The sequence below is a fragment of the Seriola aureovittata genome, chromosome 17 (genome assembly GCF_021018895.1).
Source record: "Seriola aureovittata isolate HTS-2021-v1 ecotype China chromosome 17, ASM2101889v1, whole genome shotgun sequence".
NCBI classification, from domain to species: Eukaryota; Metazoa; Chordata; class Actinopteri; order Carangiformes; family Carangidae; genus Seriola; species Seriola aureovittata.
This window is the reverse complement of record NC_079380.1, coordinates 25,032,460-25,056,787: the sequence shown is the minus strand read 5'-3', so window position 1 is coordinate 25,056,787 and position 24,328 is coordinate 25,032,460. Positions and strand designations below refer to the sequence as shown.

Genomic DNA, 24,328 nt, shown 5'->3' with positions numbered 1-24,328 from the left:
GCAGGATTGGTTATAACTGATCGATTGGATTGATCTGCCACTGGTGCCTGGACTGATACAGGAGAAATACAGAAATATTTTTATTTAGTATTTATTTCTGCATTTATTGATTAATTGATTTTTCATCCTTCACACAAGTTCTGTTGATCCTGTAGTTTAACTGACGTGTTGCTTCTCTCTCATTCATGTCTTTATTCTTCTTCTCTGTTTCAGTTGCTCATTAAAACAGTTGAGTGGCTCAAACAGTGAAACTGACTCCTGGATTTAAAAAGATCAAATGACAAGTTTTTATTTATAAAAGCAGAAAATACATTTATATTTTCACTTTGAACCAAAGTGTACAAACCTTTTTCCACACATCATCATCATCATCATCTTCTTCTTCTGTGGTACAAAACTTAATTACACCTCAAACAGAACTAAACTCGTTCCAACTAAATAAGCAACAGAAACAAACTTGTGATGCGTTCAGGGAGCAGAATAAAAGCCAGGATAAATTAACAGCTGAGCTGTTGCTCGTTTCCCTTTACGTTTCCTGACTGGAGATGTTGTCTACAAGCAAGTGGCTCCGTCTAAAACCTGGACACAGGTGGACACCTGACAGGTGAGGAGCTGGACTCAGGACTAATGTCAGACTCAGACTACGTGACGTCAGCTGGATCATTTCCCACATCCACATTATTTATGACAGTTAAACAGGTCCGACAGGTGAGACTGAAAACCAGGTACAGTCAATGTGTTTGAAAGGTTCTCTCTCTCCAGAAATGATTTTTGCAGTTGCAACTAAAGGGTTCCTTTAGTCCTTGGGGGGGTTCTACAGGTTGATATTGGGGTTCGTTGGGTCCTTAAACTGGTTCTTAAGGTGTGTTGGGGGTTTGTGACGGTGGCTGTAGGGGTGAATGGAGAGGGGATTTGTGTCCTTGTAGCAGATCTTAATGCAGTTCTTGTCTGAACATGAGGTTCTTTAGGTCCTTCAGCTGAATCCAAAGTGTTCAGTTCCTCCTTTTACCCTCCACCCTCACTTTAGTCCCTGAACGCCTCACACCTGTCAATCTGTTACCAGGCTGAGTCATGTGGTCTGAGTTGCAGTTTGACCCAGAACCTTTAAAGTTTGAAAATGTCTGAAAGTGACGAGTCACAGACATGAGACCGGTCTGATGTCGAGTCAGACTGTAGTGTCCATGTAAACAGTGTGTGGGGTGGGGTTACTGTGGCTGCAGCAGGTGAGGTCAGGTGGGCAGTGGGCGGGGCCTCAGGCTGCAGACAGACAGGCCTGGCGGACGCTCTGAGCCCAGGTGTTGAGCAGTTCCGTCACTGAGTGTTTGTCCGGCAGCTGCAGCAGTTTGGACGTCATATTTCTGTGGACCGTCTGTAGGAAGCTGTTCGCACCTGAGGGACACAGAGGACAGGTAGAGTCTGTCAGGTAGAGACTGTCAGGTAGAGACAGGTAGAGTCAGTCAGGTAGAGACAGGTAGAGTCAGTCAGGTAGAGACAGGTAGAGTCTGTCAGGTAGGGGGTCTGTCAGGTAGAGACAGTCAGGTAGAGACAGTCAGGTAGAGACAGGTAGAGTCTGTCAGGTAGAGACAGTCAGGTAGAGACAGTCAGGTAGAGACAGGTAGAGTCTGTCAGGTAGAGACAGTCAGGTAGAGACAGTCAGGTAGAGTCTGTCAGGTAGAGTCAGGTAGAGACAGGTAGAGTCTGTCAGGTAGAGACAGGTAGAGTCAGTCAGGTAGAGACAGGTAGAGTCAGTCAGGTAGAGACAGGTAGAGTCTGTCAGGTAGAGTCTGTCAGGTAGAGACTGTCAGGTAGAGACAGGTAGAGTCAGTCAGGTAGAGTCAGTCAGGTAGAGTCTGTCAGGTAGTCTGTCAGGTAGAGTCAGTCAGGTAGAGACTGTCAGGTAGAGACTGTCAGGTAGAGACAGGTAGAGTCAGTCAGGTAGAGACAGGTAGAGTCAGTCAGGTAGAGACAGGTAGAGTCTGTCAGGTAGAGACAGGTAGAGTCAGTCAGGTAGAGACAGGTAGAGTCAGTCAGGTAGAGTCTGTCAGGTAGAGACAGGTAGAGTCAGTCAGGTAGAGACAGGTAGAGTCAGTCAGGTAGAGTCTGTCAGGTAGAGACAGTCAGGTAGAGTCTGTCAGGTAGAGACAGGTAGAGTCTGTCAGGTAGAGACAGGTAGAGACAGGTAGAGTCTGTCAGGTAGAGACAGGTAGAGTCAGTCAGGTAGAGACAGGTAGAGTCAGTCAGGTAGAGACAGGTAGAGACAGGTAGAGTCAGTCAGGTAGAGACAGGTAGAGTCAGTCAGGTAGAGACAGGTAGAGACAGGTAGAGTCTGTCAGGTCAGTCAGGTAGAGTCAGTCAGGTAGAGACAGGTAGAGTCAGTCAGGTAGAGACAGGTAGAGTCTGTCAGGTAGAGACAGGTAGAGACAGGTAGAGTCTGTCAGGTAGAGACAGGTAGAGTCAGTCAGGTAGAGACAGGTAGAGACAGGTAGAGTCAGGTAGAGTCTCACCGTACTGCTCCCCGTCATCGGCCCAGTACGGACTCTGCTCGGGGTAATCAGCAGGAACGCTGAGCTGCAGGGGGGGAACGCTGGGGAGGTTTTTATCATCTGACGACACACAAACACACAATAACATTAAAACAGGTGAACACAACAGCTGACTGTACAACAGGAAGCGACTGTGGCGGCGCCGGTCTCCGCCCTCACCCAGCTTGCAGACGAGGTGCACGGTGCCGTTGTTGCTGCAGAAGGAAGGATCCAGGTTGACCAGGAACTTGACGTCCAGGCGAGCCACCTCCCCCTGCAGGATGTTGGGGATGGTCTGCCGCTCGTCCTCCTCGTGCTTCCTCTTCCGACCGGAGACGTTGGGACCCCTGAGGGACAAAGGACAAGACATTCGTCAACGTCCTGTGAATCTAACCTGACTCCAGATGTGCTGCAGAGGTGAAACCTACATGATGGGGGGTCCGTGGATGGCGGTCATAGCGGGGGCGAAGGTCCGGTACAGGGAGTGGTTGAAGACCGGAGAGCGGATGTTGGCCATGACGGCGTCCAGCAGCGGCTGACAGAGATACTGCTGCTTGGTGGCCACGGGAGGGGGAGGGGGGGTCGGCTGCAACAACAGAGACAAACTGTCACAAACTGTCACTGCCCCCCCCCCCAAAAAAAAGAAACTTTAACCTTTGAACTTACCACAGCCATGTCGTTCTTCAGCTTCTCTAAAGCTATCTCACATTTCTGCAGAGTCCTCAGAGGACACCTGCAGGTCAGAGGATACAGAGGTCAGACGTCACAGAGGATACAGAGGTCAGAGGTCAGAGGTCACAGAGGATACAGAGGTCAGAGGTCACAGAGGAGACATGGTAAACTCAGGTGGATGGTTGTGTTGATGTTACCTGGTGTTTGGATCGGTCAGGATGTTGAGCAAACTCTTCATCTTACTCAGGTCCTTCTTCCTGTCTGTTGAAACAAGCACAGCTGTTGTTACATGAGAACGAGGAGCTGATTACAGACCTGTCTGATGATGAAGTTATTGATCAGTGGATTGATTATTTTGTCTGTGAACTGACCCACAGAGACGCGAGGCTGACCTTCGTTTTTGTCGATCTTGTTGATCATCCTGCGCAGAGGTTCAATGTACTTGGAGAGCTGTTTGAGTTTCTCCATGTACTGCTGGTCCTCCAGAGACGTGGCCCCCGCCGGACTCATCACTGAGCTGGGGTTACCTGAGGACAGGTGAGGACAGGTGAGGGCAGGTGAGGGCAGCGAAGGGACAGGAAAGAAGAAGTCAAGTGTCTTGTGGTGGATTTATTCACAGCTCTTCACATTCATTCAGTTCCTCTGAGCAGATGCTTCTTCAGGACAGACTGGACGCTACAATGACTCGCTGTCGGGAGAGTGACGAGACAGGCTAGTTAGCTGGTTAGCATGATAACTCCAGTAAACAACAAGAGTTAACAGTGGTGTTTGTCTCCACCTTTGGAGACAGCTGTTGGTGAGTAAAGGAAGTTTGAAGTTTGAACGTTCCCTCTAGACGGGGAGTTAAGGGTACCTGCTAATGCTAACATTAGCAATGTAGCAATAGAAAAACTTCTTATAAAGCAGGTTTTTAGTGAACACGGAGATCCACTCCGTCATCTTCCATCAGCCTCAAACCTTGTAACTCATTTAAGAAGGCGACTAGCAGCTAACAGCTTATTAGCAGCTAACACAGATTCCTCCCAGCTGAAGCTACGAGCCGTTTTATTTACACAAGTCCAAACATTCAGAGACAAGTCTGACCCAGGAACCGAGGTAAACGACACAATCGAGAAAAGTTGTAGCGGTGACAGAAGACGCCATTTTGTGGAATATCTCTGTGAATAAAACAACCATTAAAGAAACTTTAATCCATCAGGTAAATGCATCAAAGTCAGCAACTAAATCACATTAAATCAGCAGCACGTTCTGGTATCAGATCGTAGATCCTGAAGAAGGTGGAGACAAAAACATCCTGCTGAACACAGGAAATACTTCGCCTCATGTACTTTATTATCTCAGCCACGTGAGCGGACACACTATAAAAATAATATGAATCTGCAGATGAAAATATCAAATACATCACATTCACACAAGAAGAGAGGGTCACAGCCTCTCCTTCTGTTCCCGAGTCACAGCATCGAAAAATAACCAGGAGAACATTATGATGTCACAGTGACCTTGACCTTTGACCTTTTGACTGTCAAACTCTCATCAGCTCACTCTTGAGTTCAAGTGAATAAATCTGAAGAGATTCTCTGGATTCTGACACGTCGTCACGAGAACATGGCAGTCACATCGTCGCCGTCGGTCTCAGCTGGTGATGTGTGTGTGTGTGTGTGTGTGTGTGTGTGTGTGTGTGTGTGTGTGTGTGTGTGTGTGTGTGTGTGTGTGTGTACCTGGAGTATTAAGTGGTCCTGGAGAGGGGACTCCGTAGTTCTGGGGGGTGCGGGCGGTGGCAGGGCTTTGTGAGGGCTGAGGGGAGGGGCTGGGCTGGAAACCCCCTGGAGACGGAGTTGGGCCGGAGCTGGAGGGAGGAGGCGGGACAGAATTAACCTCGAGTCACACCTGGTGTCAAAGTTTGTTTCACCTGAAGCTCAGCTCATGCTCTACCTGGCCGAGTTGGGCTGTGAGGTGGGGGGCTGCGGTGATGGCTGGGGAGGAGGGGGCATCGACTGCGGCGTCTGAACCTGCACAGGTGAGGGCGATGACATCATCGAGTGCTGCTGCACCTGTGGAGGTGATTGGACAGAGGAGAAGGCATATGAGCCAATGAGAGGTGGAGAAGCTGCAGCTCAGCAGGACGTGTGTGTGTTCAGGTCCAGAACCTGGTGTGGTGATGTGTTTAATTCTTATATAAATATATAAATATCTCAGAACCATGTTGTCGATTCAACGAGTTACCCAGTGCATTGTGGGTAAAACCTATAGATGTCTTCTGTATTTACTGTTCTGAGTTATTGCCTTTTCATTATTATTATGTCAAATTTGCATAATCTCTTACACACTGAAACATTTTTAATTTCAAAATAACATGTCAGATTGTGTGATGTCATCAGACCTGACGTGTCTGTCATGTTGCTGTTTTCTGTTGTGACAGTTAATGCCTTCCCTCTGATACCGATCACCTGACTGAGATCAGCTGATACCGTAGGAGTCAGTGAACATGTCGTTCATTCTATCAGTCTCACACACGGCGGACATGTTTTGTTTTGGCGGTTTTGACGGTGGGAGGCGGGGCTTCACTACACAGTACACAGAGCTTCTCTCAGAGTGTTAACCGCAGCTGATCGTTTTGAAGGTGATCGCTGACAAGAAGCATCGATTCACATTTGTCCATCATGCATTATTAATGAAAATCAGCCGATCGGCAACCGATCGATCGGGGCCTCCCTGCTGCTGATACACTTCCATATTAATGTAGTGAATAACTTATCAATTGTTTTTTGGTTTTGGTTTTTGTATGAACCATTTCTGTGAAGTCTTGAGTAAGAGACAATAAGTGGACTGAGATTATAGAGTATCAACACGTTGATCAGATCCTCTCTGAACTTTAGTGATGTTCAGACAGGTGCTGATATTTCCCAGCAGCCTCGGCACCAACCCTGATTTGGATTGTGCACATGTGAGAGCAGGTGAGGGTGGAAGGTGGAAGCAGCAGAGCGAGAGGAGGCGGACAGGCCGCTGACAGACAGAAGCACACTGCGGACAGGACAGGGATGGTTCAGAGGTCAGAGGTCACTCTGGGGATAAATACCTGCTGCGTCATCGGCTGTCCTCCCACAGCAGCGGCGGCGGCGGCAGCAGCGGCGGCGGCGGCAGCGGCAGCAGCATTTGGAGGAGGGATGGAGGGGTTGAGGGCGGCTCGAGGTCGGTTAGAAATCTGCATCCCAGGACGACCCAACTTCAGAAGACACATGACAGAGACAACAGGACAGGTGAGCAGAGAGGAGGCAGAGCAACGAGCACAACTCATCACCTCCACCTGCATCTAACAAAAAGCTCTGACAAACATCCACCACTGTTCACATGGAGCAGGCTAGTGATTGGTCGTTATGGAAGCTCCTCCCTCCCTCTCCTTTCTGTCTTTTAGAAATCGTGCAACATTTTAAAAACATTCAGCCCCAGTGACCGTGGTGGTGTTTGCCCAGAGCGTCACATGTTCAGCAGCATGTGATGTGATGTAGAGCTGTCACATATAAAGCACCTGAGCTTGCCGTGGCTGCAGTCTCACCTGTCCCGGTCCGGCGGCGGCGGCTGCTGCAGCGACTGCGTTGAGCTGCGCCTGAGCTGCTGCCTGCTGGGCCTGCTGGGCCTGCTGCGCTGCCTGCTGAGCATGCTGGACCTGCTGCTGCTGCAAGACTGCACGGGCCTGCTTTCACACACACACACACACACACACAGACACACACACACAGACACACACACACACACACACACACACACACACACACACACACACACACACACACAGACACACACACACACAGCAAGGCATGCAAGCAGAGTGACGGGTAAGCAAGACTACTGCACACTACGTAGTGTTTTTCCTCAGTTCTAAACTTTGATTACTAGTCGAAGTGACTTGGGCTGTAATTGTTTTACGTCACGTCTTTTCTAACCTGCAGGTTTGAAACTTAAGGTCGTCATCTTATCGTCCACCTGGTGTATCTTTATATATAGAAAAATCTTATATTTAAAAGCATTTAAATAAACGCTCTGATGGCTGTTTATATAAACACGTCAACTTGTTTGTATGAATACATATCTGTCTGTATTTAATTTTTTTTTTTTTTTTTTTTTAATTCAAGGTCTTTTTATTGACTTTTCAAATTTTACAGAATACATTACTTTCCAGAAAGTCTTATTTAACAGTAAATATAGAATATAACCCCCACGTGTCTTGCTCCAACGGAGCCCCATCCCTACAACAGAGGTATCGTACCACACTGAAATATTTACTGTACTTATTCAACATGACAAGAAACTTACAGGTAAAGTAAAAACAAAGACAACAAGGTTAAAAAAGGACAAAATACAACATACAAAAATAATAAATAAAAATAAACATTGCAAATGACATATAGGTAAACTATACAGTATAAGGGTCGGTGTTACAAAGCTGCAGCCTCAGTGGTGTCCGTTCGTTCTAAATAAGCCAAGAATGGTTTCCAGATATCGTGAAATTTCTGAGCACACCTTCTTGTAGAGTAGCGAATTTTCTCCAATGTCAAATGATATGCAAGATCTTTAATCCATAGCTTAAAGGTTGGTGGAAGTTTGTCCTTCCACTTCAGCAGAATAAGTCGTCTGGCTAAAAGAGATGAAAAAGCTATAGTATTTTTTGCCTGGCGGCTAAGATGTATATTTTGTGGAGCTACTCCAAATACTGCAATGGTAGCAGAAGGTTCTATGGGTCCTTCTAAAATGTCAGTGAGAGTTTTAAATATTAATTGCCAGAAATTATTTAATTTTGAACGAAACCAAAACATATGTGCGAGGGTGGCTGGTGTTCGTCCACAGCGATCACACATAGGATTGATATTGGGAACAACACTTTAGACCAGTGGAGACGATATAAAACCTTAAGCTGGATGACTGTATGTCGAAGGCAAATTGAAGAGGAATGAATTCTATCTAGAGCTTTCAACCAGATTTCATCAGAAAACTGGATCCCCAAATCTTCCTCCCACTGATTCCTTATCATAGTTAAAGGTTCCAAATTATACGAGTTTAACAAAGAATAGACTTTCCCAATATTCCCTTTCGAGCATGGGTCAAGTTTTAAAATTGAATCTAAAAGAGAGCTCGGGGGTTGTGATGGGAAATGACTGAATGATGCTGATACAAAACTGCGAAGTTGTAAAAATCTAAACGGAAAATGTGATCTGGGGACATTAAACTTTAGTGCCAGTTGTTCGAAGGACATGAATGTATTGTCCATAAATAAATCATTTATTGTTGTGACGCCACCTCTAGCCCAAACTTCAAATGCTCCGTCTGTAAGTGATGGTTTAAACATGTGATGTCTCACTATAGGAGCGTAGATCGAGAGGTCGTTGAGTTTAAAGGATCGTCTGAACTGTTTCCAGATCTTAAAGGAATGTTTCACAATTGGATTTGAAGTATAATTATATATATATATATATATATATATATATATATAGGTTCAGAAAGGGGGAGTTTTGAACAGAGAAGGGCATGTAAAGAAGTGGGGTCACAGGATATGTTTTTGAGTTGTAGCCACTTGGGACCGGCGCCATGCGCTGAAAGCCCCTTCCAATATAACAGAATCCTTATGTTAGCAGCTCAGTAATATAGTTGGAAATTAGGAAGAGAGAGTCCACCATGTTGAAGGCGCCGTTGTAACATGCTCTTACGTATTCGAGGGTTTTTCTTATTCCAGATAAATCCAGATATCAATCTGTCTATGGATAGAAAGAACGATCTCGATAAAAATACAGGGATACATTGAAATATGCCTGTATTTAATTTAAATCAGTGAATATTTATATTCCTACTATTAATATTTCTTTTTGGTTATTTACTTTATGTTTCTGTACTCAGGTCTCATTTGTCTATTTTATATATATTATATATATATATATGATATCAGTGCCCACTTATCTCCCCTTATCCCTCTTTAAAAACTGTAAATCTCCCACTGTGGAACTGATTGAACTCTTTTTTTATGGAAGATAAATTGAGGTTTGTCACTAAAAGCCACCTGCTCAGACTGAAAACAAAAACACAGACTTTAATAATAATAATCATAATAATAATGTATTTAATGTAATGTAATAAGCCATATTGGACTGGTGCATCTCTGTAGTGGGTTAAACTGGAGCAGATAGTCTGGATCAATAGATTTGGGGTTTCCAAGGCAGAATGCCATGGGCTCTGTAGAGCTGGATATCAAACACTCATCTGGAAATGACCAAAAAGTTTCAGCAGCACAAACTGTCCTGGACTGAAAGTTTGTTTATTGACTCCTTGATCAGACAGCTGCTGATTTAAACCATAACTGCTGATTTTTCTACCATTTTATTTTACTGTTTGGATGATATTAAAGTTCAATGTTTCTTCTTCTTCTGTGTTTTATTTGTGGTTCCTCTCAGTGTAGTTTTACATCTCCTCTCTCAGGCTTCTCTCTGGAGCTCTAGTAACAACAGGTCGGTGAACCAATCAGAAGAGAGGAGGCTCTCTGGGCGGAGTCTGCTTTGTTGTGACATCACAAAGTTCCAGAAGTCCTGACGGCTGGTTTTAAGGCTCAGTTTCTGAATACAGGCTGTGTGCATTTCTCTGTGGACTGAGGCTCTGATACTTTCACAGTATTAATATAGAAGCTAGAGCTGATCTATAATCACACTACACATGGACACAGACCTTTACACTGGAGGAGCTTTAAAGGGACCAAATGTCAAGTGTTAATGTTCCATTATAAAAGCTGGAACCGTGCATTAAAATAATTAGAGTTTAATTAAAAAATTATTAAAATTATCTTTTGTCACCAAACACCTGACAGTCTGAGGCTTGAAGTTTCAAAAAAAATGGGGTTCAACATGGTTCAAATGAACTATTTCATTCAAGGTGTTGTACACACATGTATGAACTGTGATTCCCATTAGACAGAGCAAACTGAATAGTCACTGTGCCTTCCATTAGATAATGTACAGGATTGAACTCGACCTGCAGATATACAAACAGAGAACTCGGTCTCACCTGGAAGGCCTGGATCTTTAGCTGGTGCTGCTGCTGCTGCTGATTCAGCGAGTTGATGGGAACGTGCTGAGCGGACGTCATCTGTCCGGGCAGAGACTGAGGCACCATGCCGGACTGCTGCTGCTGCTGCTGAGAGTGTGGAGGCATCTGACCCGGCTGAGGCTGACCCTGGGCCTGAACCTGCTGCTGCTGCTGCTGAACCATGTGCTGCATGGTCTGGGCCTGAGCCTGGACCTGAGCCTGAGCTTGAGCCTGGGCCTGGGCCTGAGCCTGGGCTTGGGCCTGAGCCTGGGCCTGAGCCTGGGCCTGAGCCTGGGCCTGAGCCTGGGCTTGAGCTTGAGCTTGAGCTTGAGCCTGAGCCTGAGCTTGAGCTTGAGCCTGGGCATGCTGCTGGAGCTGCAGCTGCACCATCTGCTGCTGCTGCTGCTGCTGCTGCTGAATCCTCGTCTGGTGCATCTGACAGGAAGCAAATAGTGACAGAAAGAAGGATGTTGGGTGATTTCAAGTCAGGTAGTATTGTGCTTCAATTTTATTCTCCATAGTAACTGAGTTTACATTCTTTCATTTGCTGTGTGATGTGAAGTGATGATGTAGAACTGGAGTTAAGTCGTCTTACTGAACAGGTAACTAATACTGAGGTTGTTCAACTGTGTTGGAGAGCAGTGATCAAAGTGACGCTGTGTCCCCCACCAATTATAAATCCCCCTTCAGCCCTCTAGCCTGGAGGAAGATGGACCGATCAGAGACCTTTGACCTTTGCTGTCTGTTGTCTCAGGGCTCCTCAGGCAAAGCGCTTCTTGGCTTTAACCCTCTCTCACTGTTGCTCCTTCAGTGCATCATGGCAAGGACAGACATCCTTATCCTATCCCCTCCCCCTTGGAGTGCCCCAAAGATCAGTACTAGGACCCTTCCTCTGTATACTGTATACACCACCTCCTTGGGTCCAATGATCATATTCACCGCTATGCAGACGACACCCAGCTATACCTGTCGTTCCCACCAGACGACCTCACCATCTCTGTGACAGATCCACATGATGAAGGAACTCCACCTTCATCTAAGACTTAACTCTTAGTCATCCAATCAGTGTCTTCATCATGATAAATATCAAAATCATCTCTTCATCTCTTACTCAATCATGGTCTACAGAAACCTGGTTTCATGTTTGAAGACCAGCTCTTCTTCTCTGACCATGTTGCATCGTCTCCTGGTCGTGCCAATCAGGTCTTACCTGACTCAGTAGTCCACCCCGCTGGAGAGAGGAATGTTTGGAATACTTCGCCTAGCCTACTGCCACTGCGAGTACGAAGATGGGTGGGTGGATGGATGTCACTACTAAAATAATTAAGATAAAAAAACTGGAGCACTAGTTTACTGATTTTATCGTTTCAGGACCAGTACATTTTCCTGTAATCTATGTAGTGATTTGGAGCACGTCGGGTAGGGTTTAGTGACTTCCCAGTGACCCACAGATAATCTCTATGTAACTAAAGGTTTAAATGTCTGCGGCCCTGAGGGAGTTCAAACTGCTGGCAGCAGGTTAGGAGTTCAGTATTTGTACTACACTACCAACTGTAACGGTGTATTACACATGATGGTGTACCTGGTTCTGCTGCTGCTGGTTCTGGGCCTGCTGCTGCTGCTGGTTCTGGTGCTGCTGCTGGAGCTGTTGGTGCTGCTGCTGTTGCTGCTGCAGCTGCTGCACCCTCAGCTGCTGCTGCACCTGGAACTGCTGCTGGATGGCGTTCTGCTGCTGCATGGCGTTCTGCTGCTGCTGCTGTTGCTGCTGGAACTGCTGGAACTGGATGGACTGCTGCTGCTGCTGCGCTTGCACCATCTGCTGCATCGGCATCTGGCCCGGACCCCCTACTGCAGAGTGAGCGAGAAGCAGGTGAAGGACTGACCCGGTCTACAGCTCAGAACCAGCATGAGGCGAGCTGTGGAGTCTCAAACACAAATACACAACGTGCCAAAGCGGAGACTGAAAGTAAGACCGGCTCTGAAGCCAAAATATGCAGCTGAGACGCAGCCAGCATCCACTGAACGCTCTGAGCATGTGCATTCACAGCAAACACACACCACATGGAGGAAACACACTCACTGGCTTGTGGGTTTCCAGCCACCCCTGCCATGGCATGCTGGCCTATCTGCATCGGCCCCATGGCCCCCATGCCACCCACTGGAGCACCGGTGGGGCGAGGCCCCATGCCAATGGCGCCCGGGCCCCCTCCAACCCCTGTCAGGTTAGTCAGGGTATTCATGGGATCTAGCAGAAGGGTAGACAACAGACAATATTACGCAGCTCCAACATGCACAGCAGAGATCATGAACACCATGAGTCTGGTAGTGACAGGTCCAGCAGAGGACAGAACACAGCAAAGGAAAACTCAAATGAAGAGTGAACCGAACGGAGACAGAACAACAAAGTCCACTTACCTGGACCTCCCAGGGACTTCTTGTCTGTAAATAACAAACGAGTAATTAGTAACTACTCTGAATCAGCTGTGACCGCAGCACTCTGTCGGTTCAGCCATAATTCAGCTTCAGACGAAACATTTTTTCACCTGCAATCTAACAACAGTTTGTCGATGTCACAGTTCTTGTTTTCGAAGGAAACTTTATTTGGTTTTAGTCTCGTTTACGTCATCCTCTAAAACAGAAGATGATGCATTACAGGTGGCGCCAATGGTAAGAAATGGTCTACACTTCCTGTCTCCTAAGTGGGCGTGGTCATGATTGTTTGTTCATGTCAAAACATAAAAACAAAACAATACAACACCAGATACAGTTTGAATTTACACCTGATTTTGCTGCTCGTTTTTATCAGCTAGCTCAGTGGTTCCCAACCTTTTCCACCTCGTGGCCCACTTGAAAATCTCAAAGATGTTGGCCGCCCAATAACAATACAGAGACCAAGAAACAGCTTTTTATTTTAATGATAACGATCGAACATTCAGGACTAAACTGAAAACAAGAGAAACTCAATTTTTCTTTTCTGTTTGACAGGAGATCCTTTGTCGATTTGTCGTCTGACTCTTGACTCTGTCTTTTCTAACTCTTCCTGTTGCTAACCAGCTGCCTGTTTTGATACTTCAGTTTTTTTGTGGATGAAATGTGTCAGTGCACAATCAGACTGAAAGGGCAAACAAGTATACGATGTGGTTCAGCAGTGACAACATAAAAGTTCCTACTATTGGCTGATCACAGTGATAGGCCTTAATACAAGATTTTTTAAAAATAACAATGAAAATAATAATGAAAGGAGTTTTTAAACATTTTAAATGTTTTTAAAGACCATTTCATTTTAAAACATTGTTTATATTTTTAATATAATTACATCTTTTCAAATTTTCGAACTACAGGTTTGGAAACCCTGAGCTCGCTTATCTGATCAACCCACTACAAGATCATATCAGCCTCATAGTCTCCATTTCCCTTCCATCGTATTATTAAGCAAAGAAAAGTTTTATTTCAGTTTTAACTTCTAATTCATGGTTGCACATTTAAGTCCTTCTAACTCTCTGTGATTGGAAAGTGTTGACCAACAGAGAGAAGATCTGTGTTGAGAGAGACAATTCTCACAAAGTTCATTTTCTCCTGTCATTTTAATATGAGGATGTTCTGAAGATCTGTGGCTTGTGAAAATGGATCCACTATTTATTTGGGTGACTATGAGGCTAAAGAATCATAATCAGTGATCAGGTTCACTTCTCCTGTTGGAGTGAACAGACTCAGACCCGGTAACTCTGGAGCTTGATCCAATTAAAGACTAAGGGCTCCAGAGTTTGGTCCCGTTCAAATACTTACGGATGTCTCGGAAGTGAATGATCAGCCTCGCCACCAGAGACAAATACTCCTCCTGGAAAAAAACACATTTAGAGATTGTTCAGCTCAAACAGCTGTGATCAGCTGTGATCAGCTCCCGCCTGCAGTGAATCATGATGTTCAGACAACTGTCAATGTTTCACTGTGATACTGAAGAAACTTAAAAACAGGAGGATTCTCTATGAGGTTCTGCAGGAGTGTCTGTTTCTCTGGAGCTTTATTCTGGAGGGGAACAGAGATGACAATATCCTCAGGAAGTGATGTCACAGTGAATCATATCAACATGTGGTTCAGGTCTGTGTGTTCACATCCGACCCACCAGGATTTTCATCCTGTCTGAATGGGGTTTAAGTTGGAGTCAGATGAATTTCCTCAATGGCTCATTAATACTATGAAGAAATGTTAGGTAATGTAAATAGGAGCAATTGAGAAACATATCATTTTTTTATATTTACAGTCATGTAATCAGGCGTTTGGGTCCTCGGCTGTGTAAACCCCTCCCCAGTGGAAAAAGTAAAAGCCGTATGGATCTTTCATGTTTCTTGAGAACTTACTCTGGATTTGGCTTTGACGTACACGTGGTTCTCCATGTCGTTGCTGGACTTGGTGTGCGCTGTTCCCGCCTTTCTCATGGCCTCTTCACTGGAGGGAAACACGGGGAATCACACACATTATTTTACAAAGTCAACACAGTCAAATAAATGAAGGAGGACACGTCCAGGAAGTGATGGTAGCCGTCTTTGGTGCGTCCTGCAGTCAGGTATTCAACAAACTACTTTGACCGACATGTTTCTGTGTTTACCATATTCTGCCTTTTACTTCCCTCCCACAGTGTGAGTTTATTTCTACAAAACATTTATCAATTTTCCAATTAATTGTGATTCTTATTTACAGGTTACAGAACTGTGGTGACTCAGGACGGTTCACTGACTCTGGACTGATCTGAGATCTGTTTGTTTGTTGTGGAGGTTTTAACTCTGTTGAAGTGAACAGTTCACATGTGTCTGCAGCTGTCAAACATCTGTTCTGTCTGTTACAGACAGTCCACGTTTTTATTATTGTTGTTGATCTGTTTAACTCTCATGGACATAGAGAATACAGATGTGTTGTGTTTTAGTCGCTTTGATAAATGTGTTTAAGGTTCCCCAGGATGAATTCTGAGAAGAGCTTTACTGAATCATCAAGAATCAAAGTGAGTCAGAAGATCCGGTCTGAATTACTTCATGAATGGTGAATAAATATAGATTCACTGCTGAGTAATTTTCAAGATTCATTTTCAACATTTCACCCAAAAATTGGATTCAACCTTTTCTGACTCATAAAACTTTTACTTCTGCTTGATTTCAGAGACATGGTGATGTTCATCACTTCAGCTGTTCAATCCTGTTTATCGTCACCAAATAATCCGCCAGTCATTCACCTGACTGATCATTAAGTCTACAAAGAGTAAACAAATCTTACAGATATTCACTTTATAAAAACAGAAAACAAAGAGAAGCAGAGAAGAGTCATTTAAGACGTTGGAAGCAGAATTTCTGACATTTATTTTGCTTTATCAAAACAGTTGCTGATCATTTTTCTGTTGATCGACTGATCAATTAACAATTGAATAACTGCATCTCAACAAGGTTCATTACACTAACTGATGACACATTTCAGATCAATCACTGCTCTCGTGATGTTTATCTGTGAAGCTAACTTTGTATGAACTGATGAGCATCATCTGCTAACGATGATACTTGGTAGAATTTAGTTCACTACGTGTTATTTCTGTTAATATAATGTACGCCGAATTAAAGTCTGGACCCGGACCTGTCGTTACATACCCTGTGCCATGTTCACGGACCCGTGCTAATTCTGTTTTTTCACATCTCGGTCTTAATTTAGCGGTTTTTTAAGCACGGTTCGATGTGACGCTCCTTCCAGCCGCGCTAACGTTAGCTTAGCTCGTTCGGCTAACAGACGCAGCAAGAGTGATTTTAGCTGAAAACACAACCCGGAGCGTAAATATCTCACATCTGAGCGACGACTTTCTGTCGGAACTGGGGGCTCCTCCAGTCGCTGTCCGGTCCCGGGACTTCCATCGCACAGATTCGGTGTTTGTGGAGGATTTTTTCCACCGGAGATGAATGTTTTCCCTCTGCTCTTCCTTCTTCCGCTCCGAGGAAAATGGCGGCTGCCAGCGCCGCCTGCAGGACAGACGATGAACTGAGCAGGAACAGAATGCGGCCCCAGAACTACAAGCTGAAGTTTTCCCGTCATGCTTTGCACATGTTTTCACAAATGTACTGCTGGTTCTGTGTAGATTGTAGATAATAAAACCCAGATAGATAGACAGACAGACAGGTAGATAGACAGATAGACAGGTAGATAGACAGATAGATAGATAGATAGATAGATAGATAGATAGATAGATAGATAGATAGATAGATAGATAGATAGATAGATCTGATCGATCTGATAGATCTTATCTAATTATTGATAATAAAAATAATAATAATAATTATAATTATAACGGTTGATAATAAATAAACAATAATAATTAGATGAGTCCACTTCCTTTAGCTGAGGTGTTGTACAGCCTGATGGATCTCCTGAACCTCTCTGTTCTGCAGCGCAGTGAGATGAGACGTTTGCTTCTGTAGCTGCTTCTCAGCCTCTTTGACCAGCTGGTCCAGTCAAAATTAAAATACAAAATTTTATATTATTATTATTAATTTACTTTTTTAAACCTGTAATTTGACCAGAGGTGGCAGAACATTTGCATATAACTGTTTATTAATACACATATTAAATCATTACACTTGCATCAACATATAAAACAGAAGGGCTCTGATCCTTGAAGTACCAAAAGTAAAATAACTATACAGAATCATGTATATTGTATTGCTGAATTATAGTTATTGCTGCATTAACATGTTCATCACTTTAAAGACTTCATATAAAGCTGCTTGGTCATTTGTGAATTTATACAATCATTTATTTATTGACTATGTTTTGTTTAATTGATCTGAATCTGCAAAGTGACTAAAGTTATCAAATAAACGTAGAGCAGTAAAAGTGCAGTATTTCCCTGCAGTATAAAGCAACAGAAAATACTCATGTAATTTACAAGTACTTGAGTAAATGTACTTAGTTACTTTCAAAGGAGTCCTGACTTCAGGGTCAGATTTTAGTCCCAGCATGTTTTCAGCCTCTCAACATCTGATGGAAGACAGGTGTTGTAGTGCAGCAGCTGAGCAGCAGGGGGCGCCACCAGTGCGTCTGTGCTGCTCTGAGTTTCCTCTCAGGTCCACGGTCAAACTGTTGAGATCATCAGTGAATGAGCAGATCAGCAGCAGACTGAGGCTGGAGCTGAAGGGAAAACCTGAGGTAAACCTGAAACTTTCACCACTTCAGTCTGTCACTCAGACAAACCACCTGATCTTAATCTAAGAGAGTTTTCTATTGGCTGGTTTAAGGTAAACTGACACACCTGTTCACTGTTTGACCTTTGACCTCAGCTGTAAACAGTGTGTCCTCTCAGGTGTGGCTGTTAAACACGGGGCCACTCCCTGTAGCTGCACAGTGGACCGTTTAAACGCTCACGGAGAAAACAGGGTTGAAAATAGTGGCCATTTTCTCTCCCATACCGAGCTGCGTCATCATTTACATCACACGTCACTCATCAGAAAAACTCAAAGTTACACGGTTACGTCATTCCCTCGCCGAGTTTTACCCGGGAAGTGACGGTTTTCAACAGCGGTAAATAAAGTCACTGAGGCGGTACATTTATTTGAATGACATGTTGTGTTTATGACGTCACGTGTCGCGGTCCTGATCCAAATCTCCCCCATGTGAGACAGGCTGTTCAGTCTACAGAGATACTGCACATGGACAAAAGTCTGCAGACACTCAAACACTTCCTCCATATGGGAACCATTTGTGTGAAATCTTGTCATAATTTCTGTGATGTCTCAACTTGTGGCTAAAAAGTGTTTTATGAGGTCATCGTGACCTTTGACCTTTGACTACCAAGGTCTAATCGGTTCGTCCTTGAGTCCAGGTGAATGTTTGTGCCAAATCTGAATACGTTCCTTCATGGTGTTTCTGAGAGACGGACCAGGAGAACCAGACGGACGGCCCTGGCTGTCAGCTGATTTCAAAGTGTAATGACACAGTTACAGAGAAAAACTAGAAAACTCAACACAATAGTTTATTAATATATGATCTGCATTTACATTTAAATAAAAATCTAGCTATAGCAGGTTTCTATTTATCTCAAATACATTCTCGCCCATGTTTGAGGTCTGGACTGACTCTGGTAACTGACGCCGATGCGTTCTCTCCTCTGTGTCTGGCAGGAAGTCAGAAATTTGTACATGACTTCGGGCTTCGGTTGTAGTCGGTTGTCATGGAGACGTGGCCTCTGGGAGGGCTCAGATATCGAAGGGACAGGTTCCTGCTGCCCATATGCTGCAAACCTGCGCCCTTACAGTCAGGAAGACCCCAGACCCAGGTGCAGTAAAAGCACCATGAGTGAGTTTACTTTCACTTCATCTGTGAAACCTGACGTCTGGAGAATCTGTTTTTACCACTTCAGTCTGTCGGCAACACAAACTGCAGTGAACTGATCTCCTATATATCCTATAGACTTTTCTATAGGGGGTGAAATACTTCATCATTAAATACATGCTGTTATATATTAGTCACATCTTTTACATGTCAGTGAGACAGTGGACTCTGTCTTACACCCAGAACAAAGTGTCTTTGCTGGTTTCAGAACGACACAGTTGTTGACTAGCAGATATATATATATATATATATATATATATATATATATCATTATTATTATTATTATTATCATTAATGCTTAAAGAAAACGAAACCTTTTTGCTGAAAGCAGAAGAAATGAAGTGATGCAGTGAAGTAAAATCAGATTGTTTTCCAGTCAGACTCTTGCCTGGATAATTGATATTTACAGGATATTAAATAAATACACTGGATGTGTTTCTGTGTGAGCTTCATGTTTCTTCATTGTTTGACAGCATCATTGGATGATTTGACATTTGTATTTTGTTATTTTATGGCTTTTTTTTTAGCTGTGTTAGTTTAAAGTCCAACAAAGAGTAGACCTACAGGTTGTACACAGACACTCACCTGCACCTGCACCTACCTGTGTCTCACCTGCTTCCTATAGACAAGAGACTAAAGTAAAGATTGAAAAAGAGACACAAAGCGACACACAACAACCACTGTCTTTCAGTGGGGGGGGGCCCCTCGGGGCCTCTTACCTGTCCTCCCGGCCCCAGTGTCACATCTTCCATGGTAACAGATGATGCTAAAACACAACAATTCTCTCTTTCAGCTTTTTACTGCAGTGATATTAAAACATAGTCACCTCCTCTCTGCCAAAACTACAAGTGAATCAGGCCGCCTACACTTCCCATGATGCCCCTCTGTGTCGGAGAACAGCGGGCAGCTCCACGTGCTCGGGGATTTAAAGTAGAACCTACTACACAGAGGTGGGAGAGGAGGGGCGGGAAAGTGTGTCACTGGGGCACGAGGCTCTCCCGCGGTCACATGGTCCCGTTTTCTGCCGCGTGCGGGAACGCCCCCTCCCCCCCTCCCTCCCTCCCACCTCCACATTCACCTCATCATCATCCAGCAGTGCGCGCGCTCTGTTTGAAAAAACATACAGAGCGAGAGAGCGGAGCGCGTGCAGCAGTTGACAGGTCCTCGTGCTGCGGACAGTCAGTCAGTAGAAACACAGAGAACCGGGAGTAGAGTCACAGTAGAGACGCTTCTTCTTCTTCTGCGGTGTTTCAGTCCTCCTGCCGGTGATGCGCGCGGCCGTGCGGCAAGACTCCGGGATTTTTAAATCGTGACTCTGTTGGAGCTCAGGATGACGGCGACCGCCATGGAAACCAACAACAACAACAACAACAACAACAACAACAACAACACAGGTAAACAACACTCCCTCACGCACTCCTGCCTTCCCTCCGCAATCAAAGCAAGGTGATGCAAGAAGCGGTGCGCGCGCGCGGCGTGCGTGTGTCGAACCTGAGTGTTTAAAGTGCAGAAGTGTCAGTTTGAGTTTGAGACAGAAACTGTCAGCGTCACCTCTGACGTCAGAGCATATTTGTGAAAAAAAGGTTTTGCAGGAAGAGCGTCAGGCCGCAGGTGAGAGCGGCGCCGCGCGTCTTATGCAGGTGAAAACCAGTCCACCTGTCAGAGCCCTCTGTCCGCGGGAAATAAAATCAACAAGTACACCTTTAATGAACTGAGTTTGACGCAGAGGCGGTCACCATGGAAACTAACCAGCGTCAACAAAGTAAGTGAATTAAAGCTCTTGCCGCAGCTGCGGCGCGTCGCTGTTACATTTCAGTCTGATGCTTTTTCTGAGCTTCCCGGTGTTTCGGTGCGACGCGGCGCGTTTTGACGCTCCGCTTCCGTGGTGACTGATTGTGCGGTTTCTGGTCCCCGCGCTGAGCTGCCACCTGCCCGCGTGCAGCGCGTGAGAAACGTGTGAAAACGGGACATGAAGCAGCTGCGGGGACGGGAGGAGGTAAACCCATCACGGGGACCGTCACCGTGATCCCGGCTGTGTTTCGGGGAAACTGGGTCATGATGGCAGCGGTCGGTCGGTGGGTCGCTCGGTGTCAGGTGGATCGGCCCGGGGTGTGTATGTGTGTGTGCATGTGCGTGAGCGCGTGCCACCCGAGCGGCCATTGCCGGTTCACATGGACCGGCAAACCGAGCCATGTGCGCTTTGTTTTCACTGGGCTCCGCGCGCTGTGATTGGCTGCTGATCAGACTGAGCTCATTGCATAATCTTCCTCCTCCTCTTCCTCCTCCTCCTCTTCCTCCTCCTCCTCCTGCATCAGTCTGTTTCACTGGTGACTGAAGCAGCAGCAGAAATCAGTGACTGAGAGAAAACATTTGTTCACAGTGTGTAACATGTAGGTCACATGTTCAGTGTTTATATGTATAAATATGTGTATATATATATATATATATATATATGTACTGTATATATACATATATATACACATATACAGGACCACACCTCATATAACTACAGAATCAAACAAACTATATAATAAACGATAAAATATAAAGACTGAGACTCTGTCTGACTCTGTTTCATACAAAAGGAAACAGGAAGTCGTCTGATCACATGACACACTGATTGGTCCAATAACAACCGGATCCTGATCTAGACTCATAGATCTTCACACCATTAATCTGATGGTTTATCAAACTCTGAGACGGAGGACGGAGGTGGAACTGTCTCACAACGTTGAGGAGAGAGACGTCACGTCATGGCTTCTTCCCTGGTTTGATCAGTTATCACCGATCAATAGCAGAACTAATATCAGGTTGACTCCAGTGTGATCTCAGAGTGTTTATATCGGCCTCCTCTTCTTCATGCTGGTTTTGTCGTGTGAAGTTTTGATCGCCCTATCTCTGTTGAAAGTTTGTGTCTCTTGTAGTTTGTGTCTCTGTGGTTTTGGATTGTTCTGGATTTGTCGTGGTTCTGGATCAAAGTGGACTCTGCTGACTTGTACCTTATTGTAAAGTTTGAGCAGCTGCTGGTTCCAGACGTGGGAGACTCTCCTGGGTAGTGTAACTATACTACAATACCCATGAGCCTCAGCTGCTGTTACTATCGAGATGGATACAAGCAGAGCCGTAGTGGTTTGAACTGAGCTGGCTGTTGGTGAAATGCACCCTGGGGGTCGTAGTTGTCTCCTGTCCTTCACAGGCTTCATGTAGCTTTTCTGACCCACTGCAGACCAAGGACCAGGACCTGGACCTGGACTGACCCGCATGTCGGTCTGGGTGCGACCCGGTCCAGCTGTGTGCTGAGATACAGAGTTGTTTGTGTCTGTCTGGTGCTGCAGGACAGCGTGTCCCAGATCCAGGTCCTGGTGTTAGAGGACGTCTCACCTGGACATGGAGAAACAGGATTATCATCTTTCTTATTTTAAAGAGTAAACACTGGATAACCAGATCTGGTTATTCATTCATGTATTTATATTTATGTATTTATCACTCTGCTACTAACTAACTAACCAACGACCTGCCGACCTACGAGACAAAGAATATATTGATAAGCAACGTTTCTTCAGCTTCGTATCAGTCTGAAAAATCCAGGAGAGGTCGAGTTCTAGTTGTGTGTTTGACAGACGGAGATCGTGTCTCTTTGTGGACGTTTGGAAAGTTTTAGAAAAATAATGTTCAACAAACACTGAGATCAATATACATGTATATTCATTATATATTTACAGTACATTATATGTGTGTGTGTGTGTGTGCGTGTGTGTGTGTGTTGGACAGAGTCACTGATTCACTGACATGTGGAGTCACAGACATGAAGGTTTCTTATTTCACTGAATGATCGACACGAGGAGGAAGAGCAGCTTCATCATCCTCCTCTGTTTGTGTCTGTCAATGAAACATCCACAGGGTCAGAGATAACAGCTGATAGATCAACGTGTGTGTGTGTGTGTGTGTGTGTGTGTGTGTGTGTGTGTGTGTGTGTGTGTGTGTGTGTGTGTGTGTGTGGGTTATGAATGGAGGGAACGTGAGAGTGCAGGCAGAGGGAGGGGGGAGTGTGTCAGTGTAGGCGGCCCATTGTTGGGCCGGTCTCGTTGTGGAGCCGGCTGTGTAGGAGGCACGTGGCTCAGGGGCGTGACTACTGAGGACACATGAGCCTTCCCCCGAGTCTGCACGGGGGGGGGGGGGGGGGGGGGGGGGGGGGGGGGGGGGGGGAGCTGAAACAGCAGCAGGTTGAATCAAACTGTCGACTCCAGACACACGTGTTGTGTTTAAATGAACAACTACAACAGACTGATGATGTTCTGCTGCCACACGTATCCACACACTGATGTTTACAGCCTGTAACATCACTCAGTTCCACAAGTAAAGAGTCCTATAAGAGTATATATATATATATATATATATATATATATATATATATAGATATATATATATATATGCATATGTATGTGTGTGTATATAATATGGATATATAACTTCATTTATGTAACACTTTTAAAATCAGAGTTTACAAAGAGCTTTTACAAACGAATCAAAAGCAGGACAGAGATAAGGAGAAGTTACAGAGGGAGGAAAAACAATATAATTCAATATAAAGAAGAACAATTAGAGGAAGATGAGGTTTCATAAACACCGCACACACACACACACACACACACTATTGTTTATTTTGTCTTTATCCATTGGAGTAAATTAGAAGAGGGGAGTGGGGGTGCTGTAGGAGGGAGGGAGGGGGGGTGAGGGGAGTAGTCTACTCGCTCTCACACAGACTACCCCTCCCCTCTCTGTTCTTAAAATTCCTAGAAAGCAGAACACCCCCCCCCCCCCCCGTTACCACAGCTACAGAAAACAGCCAGGCTTCCTCTGCATGAATACCCCCCCCCCCCATGTCTGGCAGCGTGAGCTCAGACTGATCCCACACCAGCTGCTGCTGCCTGCTTCTTCTTCTACTGTAAAACAACAAAACATCAGCTGGAGGTTTTTGCTCGTGTCTGATCGTCTGTGTGGCGCCACCATCAGGTCACAGAACAACAGACGTTACATTACATTACATTTATATTGTATTTATATTGTATTTATAAGTATGGAGGCCTGAGACTGACTCAATAATAAACAAATCAATCAATCAATAAATAAATACATGTATTTGATATTAAATGGACGAAAAGTCAGAACACTTGTCTTCACTGACCGGGTCTCCTCTCTCCTGCAGGAGGTGTGATCTCCTACGTGGGTTCATGTGGAGGTTCTCCGACCCGGACCAGTCCAGTCTCCATGTTCAGTGAGAACTCCAACTCCCAGCCCTGCTTCACCTCCTCCTCCTCCTCGTTAACGGCCTCCTTCCTCAGCAGCAGCTCCGGTTCAGGCTCATCAGGTGAAGACGGCTCCTCCTCGGCAGGAGGTTCACCTCGAGGCCGAGACGACGGAGGATCTCTGAGGGCGTCGCCCAGCAAGTCGGTGGCCAGTCTGACCAGTAAGAGCCCAGTCCGTCTGATGATGATGATGATATTTGAGTCACATTATGAAAACTGTAGTTTATTTAACCTTCTTTCTGAAGTTTAGAATTATTTAGAGGATTAAGAAGCTATATGTGAGTTGTTGCTATTGCTACACAGCTAACGTTAGCATTAGCAGTTGTTTACTGAAACATTCAAACTTCATTCCTTTAATCACCAACATCTGTCTCCAGAGGTGGAAACAAACACCGATGTTGACTCTTG

At 45.0% G+C, this 24,328-nt stretch overlaps 2 protein-coding genes across 6 annotated transcripts in view; one reads left to right on the top strand and one right to left on the bottom strand.

The window, feature by feature from the left end:
- Positions 1–263: 263 nt before the first annotated feature.
- On the bottom strand, positions 264–16,237 carry med15 (mediator complex subunit 15). 4 transcript variants are annotated; one of them, XM_056402330.1, is made up of 18 exons: positions 16,077–16,237; positions 14,615–14,702; positions 14,043–14,094; positions 12,672–12,695; positions 12,337–12,501; positions 11,839–12,104; positions 10,236–10,691; positions 6,721–6,888; positions 6,271–6,417; positions 5,127–5,245; positions 4,913–5,040; positions 3,587–3,721; positions 3,392–3,455; positions 3,189–3,255; positions 2,951–3,108; positions 2,703–2,869; positions 2,505–2,603; positions 264–1,389 (listed from the first exon to the last, which is right to left on the bottom strand). In XM_056402330.1, exons 1-18 carry the CDS (start codon positions 16,142–16,144, stop codon positions 1,253–1,255), a joined length of 2,508 nt encoding a protein of 835 aa, XP_056258305.1. In that variant the 5' UTR covers positions 16,145–16,237; the 3' UTR covers positions 264–1,252. The 4 variants fall into 4 exon arrangements, with proteins under 4 accessions (XP_056258305.1, XP_056258308.1, XP_056258307.1 ...); XM_056402333.1 differs by having other exon boundaries at positions 6,748–6,888; positions 16,077–16,236; XM_056402332.1 differs by having other exon boundaries at positions 6,721–6,885; positions 16,077–16,236.
- Positions 16,238–19,700: 3,463 nt separating this feature from the next.
- The window catches only part of nr1d1 (nuclear receptor subfamily 1, group d, member 1), an 11,592-nt gene continuing 6,964 nt past the window's right edge, over positions 19,701–24,328 (top strand). The window contains exons 1-2 of one of the 2 annotated variants that reach the window (XM_056400466.1): positions 19,701–20,008; positions 23,821–24,081. In XM_056400466.1, coding sequence (XP_056256441.1) covers positions 19,945–20,008; positions 23,821–24,081 — 325 coding nt within the window. In that variant the 5' untranslated portion in view covers positions 19,701–19,944. Of the gene's footprint in view, positions 20,009–20,094; positions 20,377–23,820; positions 24,082–24,328 lie in introns of those variants that run through there. The other variant, XM_056400468.1, reaches the window with a different exon arrangement.

Bases quoted from the DNA above. Each gene is read 5' to 3' on its own strand.
- med15 (XM_056402330.1), bottom strand. From the start codon at position 16,144: ATGGAAGTCCCGGGACCGGACAGCGACTGGAGGAGCCCCCAGTTCCGA. The intron at 14,095-14,614 runs GTAAGTTCTCAA...GTTTTTTTCCAG, and splicing joins ACGTCAAAGCCAAATCCAGA to GAGGAGTATTTGTCTCTGGT. The intron at 5,041-5,126 runs GTAGAGCATGAG...TCCTCCCTCCAG, and splicing joins TCACAGCCCAACTCGGCCAG to CTCCGGCCCAACTCCGTCTC.